At 36.8% G+C, this 13,339-nt stretch overlaps 1 protein-coding gene across 1 annotated transcript; it reads left to right on the forward strand.

The window, feature by feature from the left end:
* The first annotated feature begins 498 nt into the window (after positions 1–498).
* Positions 499–11,786, forward strand: LOC132156091 (alpha-2,8-sialyltransferase 8B-like). The gene is made up of 6 exons (XM_059564925.1): positions 499–1,302; positions 4,735–4,791; positions 5,134–5,289; positions 5,408–5,665; positions 7,548–7,841; positions 11,351–11,786. The coding sequence occupies exons 1-6, from the start codon at positions 1,205–1,207 to the stop codon at positions 11,634–11,636; spliced, it is 1,149 nt and encodes a 382-aa protein (XP_059420908.1). The 5' UTR covers positions 499–1,204; the 3' UTR covers positions 11,637–11,786.
* The last annotated feature ends 1,553 nt before the right edge of the window (positions 11,787–13,339 follow it).

Here is a 13,339-nt window from a genome sequence, read left to right on the forward strand (position 1 = left end):
AGAGAAGTCACTTTCAAACTAAGTAGGCTGCAAAATCTGCATGAGAAACTTTTCACCCTCACATGAAATTTCTCATTCCTATTGAAATTACTGTTTTTGTCCCATAAAAAACTGCATTCAGAATCAGCAATATCGATTAGCATTAACTGTTGATGTTTGATATTGCAAACTGGTAGGCTATTGTTATCGATTCAATGTATTATTGTAATCATAAACAAATGTGAGAAAACCGTTTTACTGTTACTGCACTCGGTTATTCTACTAGTTATTTATAGAGCGGCTAATAAATCAAAGTCTTGCACATTTACAGGAAAAATGTTGCATTGTACTGCGGCGTTGCGTAGCCCCGCCCACATGAAACTCTCATGAGGTAAGGTTGGTTGTGGATAATATCATATGACAAATCAAATTTTCTACAAAGAAAATTATGAAAAGCATAAAACCAGCCCGAAAGTCGTGAAAATGAAAGGTGTTTTACGTTGTGCAGCACGATAAAGCGCGCGGACGGAGGGAACTGTTCTGATTGGCTGTGATTTGTGATTGATTATGTCGCGTCGTGCAGTTGTATCGGGTTCACTGTAGACAGACAAATGCTTTTCGGTCGTAACCCTGCGTCGCACCTGGTTCGGACACGGATTTAGGATTAGAGGTTAGAAAAAAACATTAGCTCAATATACAAACAACAGAAGTCAATGGAAAGTCCTCACCTTAGAAAACCAAACGTCAGAGTCTTTGTCAAGATAGCAACAAAGAGAGCAAGAAGGAGAGGGGAATCATATTTCATATTCAATTTCAACTCCACGCCTTCTGCCCCTATATACCAATAATGCGGCTTAACTGAATGCTAACATTCAAATGTGAGTTTATTCACCTTGCAGGCAAAGTTTCAAGGGAACTGCCACGCACCAGATCTCAGAGGAGTCGCGGCAGGAGTAGAAGAGAAGAAAGGACGCTAACGTTTGCCTCATCTCTAACGTTACACTTACTTTCGTAAAGGTGGAAGAAGCTGATGGACGTGATATTTAATGCAGAAAACTGTTCGCTAACCTGCACGGGCAGTTAGAATGGTCCGGCTTTGTCGAGGAGACGGAGGAACGTTACATGTGTTGCCCTGCGTAAAGAAGCAGTGTGAAAGAAACCCGATTTCTATTGCGCGTATACTGTAGTTCAACGCATCTGTAGAATCGCGCACATCGGTCAAGTCATGTCTTTTGAATTCCGAATACTGATGTTTGGAATCGGGACAGCCCTGGTTATATTTGTGATTATAGCTGATATATCGGAAGTGGAGGAAGAAATCGCGTAAGTAAATTCGATTAATGTTCAATAAACAATTCGGATTAAAATATCTCATTCTTGTCTGGTATTCCTATTTGTTTCAATACGCAGCGATATTCTTTTTATGTGGTGTTTATGTTTAGGACACTGTCCTCCGTGCTTTGATTGTCTCATGAGAGACTTTGTAGAAACCCAAACAATGGACAGTCCATTTAGGACTAGCCTGAGCATCGTATTGCATTGGCTCGTATTAATACCATGAATTCACACAAATTCATGAGAGCTCTACATTTTATTTCCCTGATTGTTTTGTGTGTGTGTTTTGTTTTTTGTGTCTGTTACAAAATCTTAAACAAGCTGTGTTTTGGAAAATAACTGGTCTAGTTAGTCCAAGCTGGCCTTAAGGTGGTCTAAGCTGTTCTGTAGCTGTCTGACAAGCTGCCATATCCAAAAAGCCAGCCTGACCACCCTACTGAGCTGATTTGTTTCTGTTCCAAGATGATTTACCACCTTACCAACTTAATAGCCACCTTGAACCAGCAAATGATTGGCTTGGACCAGCTAATAACCATTTTGGAAAAGCAAATAATCAGATTAGACCTTCTACAATGTTCCAAAACACAGACTATAAACTGTGTTTTCCTGCTGGATTGGTTTGGTCTTTCATCAAAGAGGGTATGAGTCCAAATAGGGAGACAATGTGTTCCCGAGGACTACTGTTTGCAAAGCCACAGCCTGTGTATGTGGGTACTTCAATTTGAGGGAACAGCTCACGTTTGATATCACAGTAGTCTGATGTAGTTGAATATTGTTTTGTATAATCTGGTGGGTATACGTGATATTTTAAAGCTTTTAAAGTTAATATTTTGTCCATTCAGAGTAACCAGCAGAGTGATAAGACATTTTGAAGGCGATTTTGCTGAATGTTGCATAGACTCTGAGTATTAATTCTTGGTTGGTCTCCAAAATGAGTCCTTCAGACTTTGCTGAGTGTGAAACCATGTATGAGAGTCAGATAAATGCAGCTGACCCTGGTGCTCTGTAATAGATGACTGTTGGTTTGTGGTTTTGTTCTAGTCTTGAGTGTGTTCTGTTTGCGCCCATTCATGGCGAGTGAAAAGACAGTCTGATCTGTGGTTTGTGGCAGCTAGGGGATTACTGTTTGATTTGTGACTTTAAAGCAACAGCCTGGAGACAAAAAATGAACAGTTTGCCTTTCCTCAGCTAACTGAACCCTGTAGCAGAAATCCTCAGGCTTACATAATTTATCTAGCTGTCTCGGCACATACACTTTAAAGCTCTTGAGTGAGAAGAATGTTTGTGCAGATGGATTAATTGCATGAATAATTGCATGAAAAAAAAACCGTATATGCTCCCAGGATGTGCATATAGTGCTTAATTTTTTTATTGATCATGCCACATTTGACATTTTATGCAAAGTATTTGGCTTGTTTGTTTATACCGTGAGATTGTATTTCATGTTTCTGCTGCACTGATTACAATTGATCAATTACGCATGGAAAGGGAATATTTCCTCCCTCATATTTGCTAACCGAAAATATCCCAGAGACAAAATATAATTTTAAAATCCCAATTTGGAAATTTCACACCTCATTTACTAGCTGTCAGAAGACATTAGGCAATGCTTATGATCTAATTTTTGCTTAAGTTATTGGTGAGATTTATAATTTATTGCAATTTAGAATATAATTCCTTATCAAACAAAAGATCTAATGGGTATATCTCAGAGCAGTTCTAAGCGTTCTGAAGCAACACCACCATTAAATCTGCATTTGAAGTTGCTCCCCAGAATTTTAAGAGATCTGTGATCTCCCTGCTTAATAATGCACATAGCCATGACTTTGGGGAAGACATGGAGAACATTACAGTGAGTAGTAGACAAATAGGACTGATTTGCTCAAGGAGACAATGCTGTCCTGTCCTAACTGCTTCAAAGGGGCACCCAGCAGGTAGAGGTAGTGTGAACAGCATGATGTCAGTTACCTACAGTGTTGGGGAGTAACTAGTTACATGTAAAGGAATTACGAAATTGAATTACAAAATAAATGTAACTGTTAAAATAAACTTCACACTTTGCTGAAGAAGCATTAGTTAACTCTTGGGCAGCAACTATACTCTGCCATTGTTGTGTATGTTTGTTCGCGCTTGCCTTTAAAATCGGCACGTAGGCAACTGCGCATGTCTACATGCATGCGCATGGCATAAATGTGTTAAACACCCAAATGATTGGGTGTTTAACACGGAAAAGACAATGGTGGTGTTTTCAAAAACTTGCACTTTGAAACCTGTTTTAAAAAAGATACATTTTCAGTCCCCAAATTGCCGTTGTCATGTAAATGAACAGGATAAACGCATAAAGTTTACAGTGTTTGGCTTAAAACATTGTTGTGTAAAAGGTTCACCAGTTGCCACCGTGGCAAGTGATGAAAAAATTGTTCCATTGTTTTAAAAGTGCATTCCAGTGCTGTGCGTTAAAATTAAATTATTATAATCTCATTTCAAGTGTTAAAGGATTTTGAAAGGCTGACAGTAATCAGTGTTGAGTACTACTGGTTAATCCTGCCTGCATGCTTAAAATATTTAATAATGATCAACAGTTAAAAAAACATTCATTAGAAATTAAGAAAAGTAATCAAAAAGTTATCAAATGTAATCAGTTACATTAATAAAGTAATCTAAATAGTTACTCTAGTTATTACATTTTTAAATAACTTGTAATCTATAAGCTATTACATTTGCAAAGTTACCTTTCCAACACTATAGTTACTTATGATCCTTGGTGTTATGTTTGGTAGAAATAGTTAAAAAAAATAGTTGCTAACCCACAGGCCATCCTAGATGTATATGCACTTCATTGAAACAGATTTAGAGAAAGTTAGCTTTGCAACACTTGCTCACCAATGAGCATGTGATGCAGTGAATGGGTGCCATCAGATTGAGACTCCTAACTGCTGATAAAAACATAACAAATATCCACAAGTAATCAATTTGACTACAGTCCATCAGTTAACATCTTGTGATGTGAAAAGCTGCATGTTTTAAATAAATTTATCACATGGTGAGCAAGTGATGTAACGCTAAATTTTCCAAATCTGTTCTGATGAAGAAACAAACTCATCTTGGATGCCCTGAAGGTGAGTACATTTTGTATTATATTCTAACACTTTATTTTTATGAAATGATTAATCAATAATAACGAGGGTCAAACACGCTTGTCATAATCTTGGGTTTGTACCATCAAAATATTCTAAAGAGTTTAAAAGTGGAGGGGCTCATATTAAATTCCTAAATAAACATCATCATTATAATTTCATTTCATTTTTTTTTCCAGTCCAGGATCTAATTGCCTTTGCCTCAATTATCTACACGGAGAGCATTATTAATGGTGAATTTACTGGATAATGATAATGAATATTTTATGCCTTCTGCTCTTAGGAACATTGAGGATTCACAGAAGTTTCACATAAAAAGCTTTGTCCTTCAGTCTAACAGGTTTGTAATCTGATTTGTTATATCACTTATGAATGATTTGTGGTGTTTTCCTGAGAAAATATAATTGATGCGTACAAGCACATATTTAAGTCTTTAAATGTATTCTATTTTCTGCTTGTTTGCATGCTAATTATTTATAATTATTTAAACCGTTCAAATGTTTTATTTTTTCATATTTATCAGGGTTTCACAAATTCATTACAGCGTTTACCAAAACATAGCTGCCAGTATTTTGAGCTGACAGATGTTGTTATCATGTTGTTATTTGTAGCTGTGTCTAATAATGAATTGTGGTAGACATGCGCATAAACAGGTTTTTTTTTTTTTATTTACCTCCATCAGAAATTCAGTCCTGAATGCCGTTCCTACTTCACTAGTCACCTATAAAAAGAGCAAAGTCTCTTCTTCTCTAATTCCACTGCCAGGCATAAAGAGCAAAACCAGCAATTCATCCTCGCCTGAATGGACTTTCAACAGAACCTTGACTAACCTCATCAGGTACGGCTTGAATTTATTCAAATGCACAGTATGGCATTTCTTAAGAATGTGGTTCACTGTTAATACTCTATTTTGTATCCCTTTAGCATTCATAAATATGTAATTATTTTTCTTCCAGAAAAAACATTTTGAGGTTCCTGGATGCTGAGAGGGACATCTCAATTCTTAAGAGCACCTTTAAACCCGGGGATGTAATTCATTATATATTTGACCGCCAGAGCACCACAAACATCTCTGATAACTTGTACCACCTTTTGCCGACGGTGTCTCCAATGAAGAACCGGCATTACAAACAATGTGCCATCGTAGGGAACTCTGGGATATTACTGAATAGCAGCTGCGGCAGAGAGATTGATTCACATGACTTTGTCATTAGGTAAACTTCTTTTTTTGTGGTGTAGCATTCAACAGTTTGTGCTTGTTGATGAAACCTTAGCCAACTCTGATCTAGAATCAAATAATACATTCCATCAAACAATAAATCTTCCTAAACTAGCTTTAAAGAATAATTATAAAACAATGTCCTAAAACTAGCAGTGGAGTACTTTTTTTCTCTCTAAAAGAAATAATTATGTCTCCTATTTGAACTTTTTTTATATACCAGATTTATTTAAGTGATAACCTTAAAACAGTTTGTCTCATCTGTGTAAAAAAAAAGTAATTGGGACTGTGCCTTGCAATTGCCCCTATTTCTCATAAATTGGTCTTTATTTCTTGTAACTGTGACTTTGTATCTCACAGTGTGACTTTATTTCTTTATTTTATTTTAAACCTGCACAATTAGCATCTTTTTTCTGAGGTGAAAGTACATTTTCATGAATATACAGAGCTACAGAGGTTTCATCATGAGTTGAATATCTCAAATCGGTACGTTTGCTAGGCTGATGTCAATTTATTATGAACTTTATGGATTTCAAACAGGTTACGATCAGTATGTGACACAGTGCACTTTTGAAATAGCCGTCGGAACATCCAGGCTTGACTCGTATACTGTCGGAAGGCTTTCAGAACTGAATGGTGATAATAACATACTGCAATTAGTGACCAGCTGAGCCAATATGACATTTAAATAAGTCATTCTAAGCCACAGCCCTGGAAACATAATTAGGCTGTCTTCTAAAAGTGACTAAAGTTCACTTGCCTGTAAAATGCTCTGCATGCAACCTAAAGCTGTTTGCTTGAAAAAAAAAATCCTTTTACATCAGTGTGCTTCATGTGACACACTTGTGTAATACTATGATATTCCCAATCCTAAATTAGTCTTTATCAGCCTAGCTGTGCTCATAGGATATTAATGTCATTCAGCCCCAGTCCAGGGACATACAGAGACTCAAAGATTAAGTAATGGAGGAACTTAAATCCCTCCTGTGCGTTTGGCATGGCTGTTCTGGGCCAGAACAAGACTGTGAGGGAGTGTGACCATGACAGCTAAGCCTCAGCAATCGGCATGGTGCCAGTGTTGAAAGGTTTTCCAGGTATTGTGATAAGATGATAATGCCAACACTGTTCTCAGTATTTGCTTTAAAGTCACCTCTGTGTGTGTCTTCATGGATTTTTTTTGTTTTTGTTTAAGTTAAACGATGGGATGAGCTTTAAAAGGCACTTGCATGCGCATTCCTCATGTGACAAGATAATACCTACTGTAGTATCAATGCTGTAGTTTATACAAAGATAAATTCCTTGTTTAAAAAATTAAGCAAATTCTTTGGAATGAAGGTCTATTGCTCACGCATACTTTTTTTTTTTTTGCTCTTTGTCACATTGTTAATGAATATTGTGTCACTCTTGATGCTCAATAGTCTGTTAGAGCTTTTCAGTCTGCCACAGACCCCCAAATATGATCATCCTAATGTGAGGGACCACCCATCCTAAAATTGAAATGGAAGCTATGCAGTATATTTACATGTAAAGACTATTCATTCTTTTAAATATTTATACACATTCATAATTTAACATTAATTGAATAACATCACCCACTTATTTAAAGGTTCTGCATTGACACATTTGTGTAGAGTATGTTATGGGTGTAATGTAATCTCTTTGAAGCTGGCACGCAGAGTGATGTTTATACAGTATGTTGATAGCTTGTTACTAGCTTGATGAGGAAATCTAAGGCTTGGCCATATGCCACCATATGTATACACACAGGCATAAGCATTCACATATACAATATGTCAAGGAACAAACTTGAGATAATATTAGAGATAAGAGATATGAGATAAGACCTAACCATTTGAATGTGTGTGTATGTTTCCAAGGTGTAACTTGGCTCCAGTGGAGGAGTATGCAGCTGATGTGGGCCTGCGTACCAGTCTGGTGACTATGAACCCTTCTGTTGTGCAGCGTGCTTTTCAGGACCTGAACAGTGAGGAGTGGGTGCAGCGCTTTGTCCACAGGCTGCAGAGCCTCAGCGGGAGTGTGCTGTGGATCCCTGCTTTCATGGCTAAAGGAGGAGAGGAGCGAGTGGAGTGGGCCATCCGCCTAATTCTTCTGCATACTGTGAACGTCCGCACTGCCTTCCCCTCCCTGCGTCTGCTCCATGCTGTCAGGGGGTACGTGCTCATGCATTTAAGCCCACTCAACACCCATGCTCACTGAAGCAGGTGTATCAACACTCTCGCTATTTATAGTTCAGGCATCAATATGTTCACATCCTACCCTGCGACCACACCAGAGTACTGTTCCTGTAAATGGATTGGGGCGCACACTAAGTGCACACTGGCATCTATATATCTGTATTTTTCAGAGAAGGTCTTTGTTAGTTCGCTCAATGAATTCAAGCCCCTCTGGGCTCAGTTGTAGGCAGTTGGCTTTAAATAGCGCAACCTTTGCCTCTTTCATTGACCTCTGCATATTTTAAGTCTGCCGTTCAGCCCTCCTTCAGAGCAGAGTGTCTGGAACCTACCGTCCTTACAATGCACCTATCTGAGGATGGCTTTTCTTAGATCGGGGTGTCAAACATACGGCCCGCAGGCCAAACAAGGCCCACAGAGGTGTCCAATCCGGCCCGCAGGAGGATTTCAACAATAATATAAAATAGTAAATTAAACATCAGTTTTACAATTAAATAAAGTGTGTTCGCTACAACATTTTATTTTGAATTTAAAGAGGAACAAATTACTAATTAATTTACGTTGATATTAAGCCTCGGGAGTCTGGACACTTAACATATGCCTTTTAAAGCGGCGCCAGAATCTCGAGCAGCATGAGGATATGATGATAGCTGCGTTGTAACTGATGCTTGTGTGGCAATTTTCTTGTGATTTTAAACATGTCCAAAAGAAGACATTTGGCCTGGAACGACGGACAGGCTATTTAAGGAGAAATGGGAAAAATGTATTATTATCTCAACACCAACATGTAAGTTTAATTACAACTCGTGATATTAAATTACACTCTGACGCACTGGACAGCTTTGTATGGAGAAAGTAAATTAGCAAGGAGTGTGCAATATTTATTGTGTAATAATATCCTAACTGTTGTTTTAATGATATGCGAACTGACATTTTGTAACTTTGCAAAAAAAAAAAAAAAACACATTGTGAGAGTTTTTCAGTGTTGGATGAAGGCTATCAGGTTACAATATAATTCAAAATATGAGGCAAAAATGCCCTGTATTGTTTTTAATATTTATTTAATGAACGTTAAGAAATGTCTAACTAGTGTTGCTTTCCCGAATGTCAGCACGATCACTTTTAAACAATAGCTCAACTAAAAAGATGTTAGTAGTAAGTGTGTTACATTAGTCACACTGCTGTCTATTTCTGTTTGCCAAGGAAGTTTTTAACAAGGCCAAAGTAAGACCAATTGTGTGTCTCCGTGCAGCACTAAGTATTTTGTTACTGAATTCATCTTTGTTTTTGAACAAAGCATTTGAATCTATGATTCAGTGGCCTATTCATAAAGACAATTACTAACTTTATTTCTAAATGAATCAGCCGTTTTGAATGAGTCAGTTGATCACTCATAAAGACAGAGATTTGCTGCCACCTACTAGTGGCTTTAGTGTCATATTTATTTATCCATGTTAGGCTTAAATCATCTCAAAAACACACTCTGCCAAATATGGTTATATATATATTGTGATGTGGTGAAGAATCACTCGACAAGTTTGGCGTCGTGAACAACAAAAAGGCCCCGGAGGGTGGATTTTTATTAACAAGAAAACAGGTGAAAGGTGGCAAGCCGGTGCGTGGAGACTGGTGCTCACGGTGCTCTTCACTGCTCAATCCAAGTGAAAGTGGGTGTCCTAACGTGCTCCAAAGGGGGTGGGCTGTCGGTCACTCGCTGCTTTCTGGAGAGAAATGAGAGAAAGGTTAGTCCAGCGTGCATTCGGCTCGAGACCAGTGTCCGTCTTGTCTGCTCAGCATGTGCTTCTTAAAGGGGTGGTTCGGGATTTTTGACATCAGACCTCATTTTTAAGTCAGCCTGGTTGTTATTCATCAGTGGAGACATTTTTAAAAAAAAAAATTATCCAGTCTTTATATTTGGATAGATAGCCGATGCTAGGCTAGCGCGAGTCAATGGGTATATGTTAGCCAGCCATTAAAAACAGTTTTACCCGCTCCACAGTGCACCAAACGCAAATCAATTATAACACTAGACTATCGATGCAAATGTCCGTTGATAGAATAATGTTAGAAATCAAACTTATCACAATATCAAAACAATGATTCTTATAAGCTGGTTCTTCTAATTAATAATTCACAAAGATAGCTTAGGTTACTAGTTTGAATAGCTCTGAATCAGTGCCCATTATAATTTATAGCATTAGCAGAGAGAATATTTAATTGATACAATACTGTTCATTGCAGATAGAGAGAGATTTCTCAGTTACACAAAAATACTGAGCAGCACACTAGTTTTAAAACATTGATAATAATGAGAAATCTGTCCTGAGCATCAAATATCATGTGACACTGAAAACTGGAGTACAGGAATACATTATAGGTTAATATATATTAGCTTTTTTAAAAACTTTTTACTTTAATCCCAAATGAATCAGAATAAAGAAATCTGTACTCAGTCCTAATGTACAAAGTCCAGGGGTAACTTTAATATATGGGGTCTGAAACTCCTTTCTTCCAGGCCCCTCTTTTTCCTCGAGCGTTCTGAATGAATGACACTTCTCGGATACACGGAGAGAGCTCTATTGTGAGGTTTATTCAGGGGTGAGTGGACTGGAGAGGGTTCAGTGCATCTTAATGGACATTGTTCAATTGTCTGATCTCCTCCTTTTAAACGTGGAAGAGCTGCACAGCCATCAGGTTTTTAGCATGAGAATATTTTAAAAGGGGGGTTTAGCCTAAATTCAGCAACTGAGCTCAGGCTCCTTTTTATCAACCTAGCTGTTAACACACTTAGGATTTACAATCACCTGTTACATATGGACTGGCACTTTTTAAAAACCTTATACACCTACTATTCTATTCTATTTTTTTAATTTATTTATTTAATTATTATTATTATTCAGTAAAGACACATTCAGTTGATAAAGTGGCAGGAAAGGTATTTCTAATGTTACAAAAGTTTTTTATTTAGTTTTGTCCTTTTAAACCTTCATCAAAACTATTCACAGAAAAATCCTTAAAAAGTATCAGTTTCTGCAAAACTCTTAAGTAGCACAACTGTTTATTAGAAATAATGGGAATGCATGTTTTTAGAGCACCAAATCAGCATATTCGCATGATTTCTGAACTACCATGTGACACTGAAGGCTGGACATAAATAATTGCATTTTAAAATGTAAAAAATATTTTAAATTGTAATATTTCAAAATACTGCCGTTTTTACTGTTGTTGTTTTTTTTTTTTAAATCAAATAAATAGAGCCTTGGTGAGCTTTTTTCAAAAGCCTAAATTCTTACCGATCACAAATGTTTGAACAGTAATGTCTGATTTTCTGTACTGTTTTCTTTTATGTAATTGATATAGAACAGTATAAAATATAAATATAAAACAGTATAGATCATACTAATTGTAAGAAAGCATGCACTTGAGTATAATGAATTATGATGACTATATGGTCGGTTTTATGTTCGTGATCATTGATTTTCTTTCAGGTACTGGCTGACCAATCATGTCCAGATCAAAAGACCCACCACCGGACTCCTGATGTACACCATGGCTACACGCTTTTGTGACGAGATCCACTTGTACGGCTTCTGGCCTTTCGCTCATGATCCTGACGGCAAACCGGTCAAGTACCACTACTACGACACGCTAACTTATCACTACTCATCTAGTGCCAGTCCACACACAATGCCTTTGGAATTTCGAACTTTAAGTGCCCTTCACAGACGGGGGGCGCTGCGGCTGCACACGGGACCCTGTAAACTTCCAACATGAGCTTTTGCAGCCTCATTCCAAAACGGTTTCATACACTGGACCTTATACATGCAGAGAGAAAGAAATCCTGTGAAAAAGATGGATTACCTGAATATTTCAGGTAAATCTCTGACCAAATGTGAGACTGCAATATATGAACAGAGTTTTTTTTACCTTTTCCTTTAGATTTCTTTTTTTTAAGCGTTCAAACTTAAGAAGGTCTTTCATTTCTAATTAAGGTTATTATATATATAGTCTCTTGCCATTGTTTTATTTGTTCAGATCCCATGTTTTTTGACATGATTCATTAAGTGTCTTACTCGTTCAGATTTTGTTTTATGCCATATTTGGCCACAAGGTGGAAGCATCTCTGAAAGGAGCTAAACTAAGAGGTTCTTTTTGTCTTTAGTCTTAGATTTTGGGGACAAGTTGTGTTTAAAAAAAAGCAAGTCTAAATTAAGAATGTTATTTATTTGTTGCCTTTACAGTCTATGTGTCTGTTGAGCCCACGGACAGCTTGTCTGAATGTAGGACTGTTGGGTCAGTTGTTACCGTAAATTCAACATGGTAGAATTTAGACTTAACATTTTAAATGGTTTAAAGGGGTTTTACCACTACCTTGCTACATAAATTCTTTTAGACGATAATTTAGACAATAATTTAGTGCCTCAAGTGAGAGATGATGTTATGTAGCATTATGTGACACTTGATAAAGTTGCCTTAGAAAGACATAGTGAGTAGTGTAAAAAGTTTTGCATTGATGTGCAGTAATACTTGTGGAACATGTGCACTGCAACCGTCTGAACACACTGGTGTAGCTGAACATGTTTGCAGTGAGGCAGCTATCAGAGCGTGTGCAGCCCTGTGCTGAGATACTGTAGCCAAATCCAGTTCACAGCCAGCTGTTCACACACTCTTGTGTACTCAACCGTGAAGAGACATTCAGTGTGTAAACGGTGGAATTTGTTAAAGCCACATAGTAGCTGTGTTTCTGTATCTAAGGAGGGTTTTTCGGGGTGGGGGGGGGTTGAATTCTTTTGTATGTGACATATTACACGTGAATGTATTTGTGATAACTTAAAAGTAAAAAAAAAAAAAAAAACACCTTCCTGCTGTACTCATCTGCCCAGTGTGATTGAAGGGTCAATGACATGACACAATATATATATATTTTTTTTTTTTTTTTTTTTTATTTATGCACACACTACAATTCAAATGTTTGAGGTCATAAAGTTTTTTAAAAATGTTTTTCAAAGTCTCTTATGCTTCCCGATGCTGCATTTAAAAAAAAAATACAGTTAAAGTAATATTGTAAAATACAACTACAATTTCAATTAATTGTTTTATTTTAATATATGTTCCAAAGTACTTTTTAGAAGATTTTTTAAATATAATGTTCAAAAGAACAGCATTTAATTAAAATAAATATTTTGTGACAATATAAGTTTTTACTCTCACTTTTGATCAATTTCATGAATCTATTTTTATTTATTTTTTATATTTTCAGGGGCCATTCAATAAAAAATGTCAGGGCGATGCAGAAATGATATCCTATCATAACAATGAAAAACAACAACCTTTCAGAGTTACTTCATTGGTTAGGAAGTATGGTGTATATGTATATACACACACAAGGCATGTGGTGTGATCAACATTCAAAGGAAAAAGAAAAAAAAACACTTTTTAAAATATTTACATTAATTTCAATGTGAACTTGTTTAAGA

Source organism: Carassius carassius, chromosome 13 (assembly GCF_963082965.1).
Source record: "Carassius carassius chromosome 13, fCarCar2.1, whole genome shotgun sequence".
In the NCBI taxonomy this organism is placed as follows: domain Eukaryota; kingdom Metazoa; phylum Chordata; class Actinopteri; order Cypriniformes; family Cyprinidae; genus Carassius; species Carassius carassius.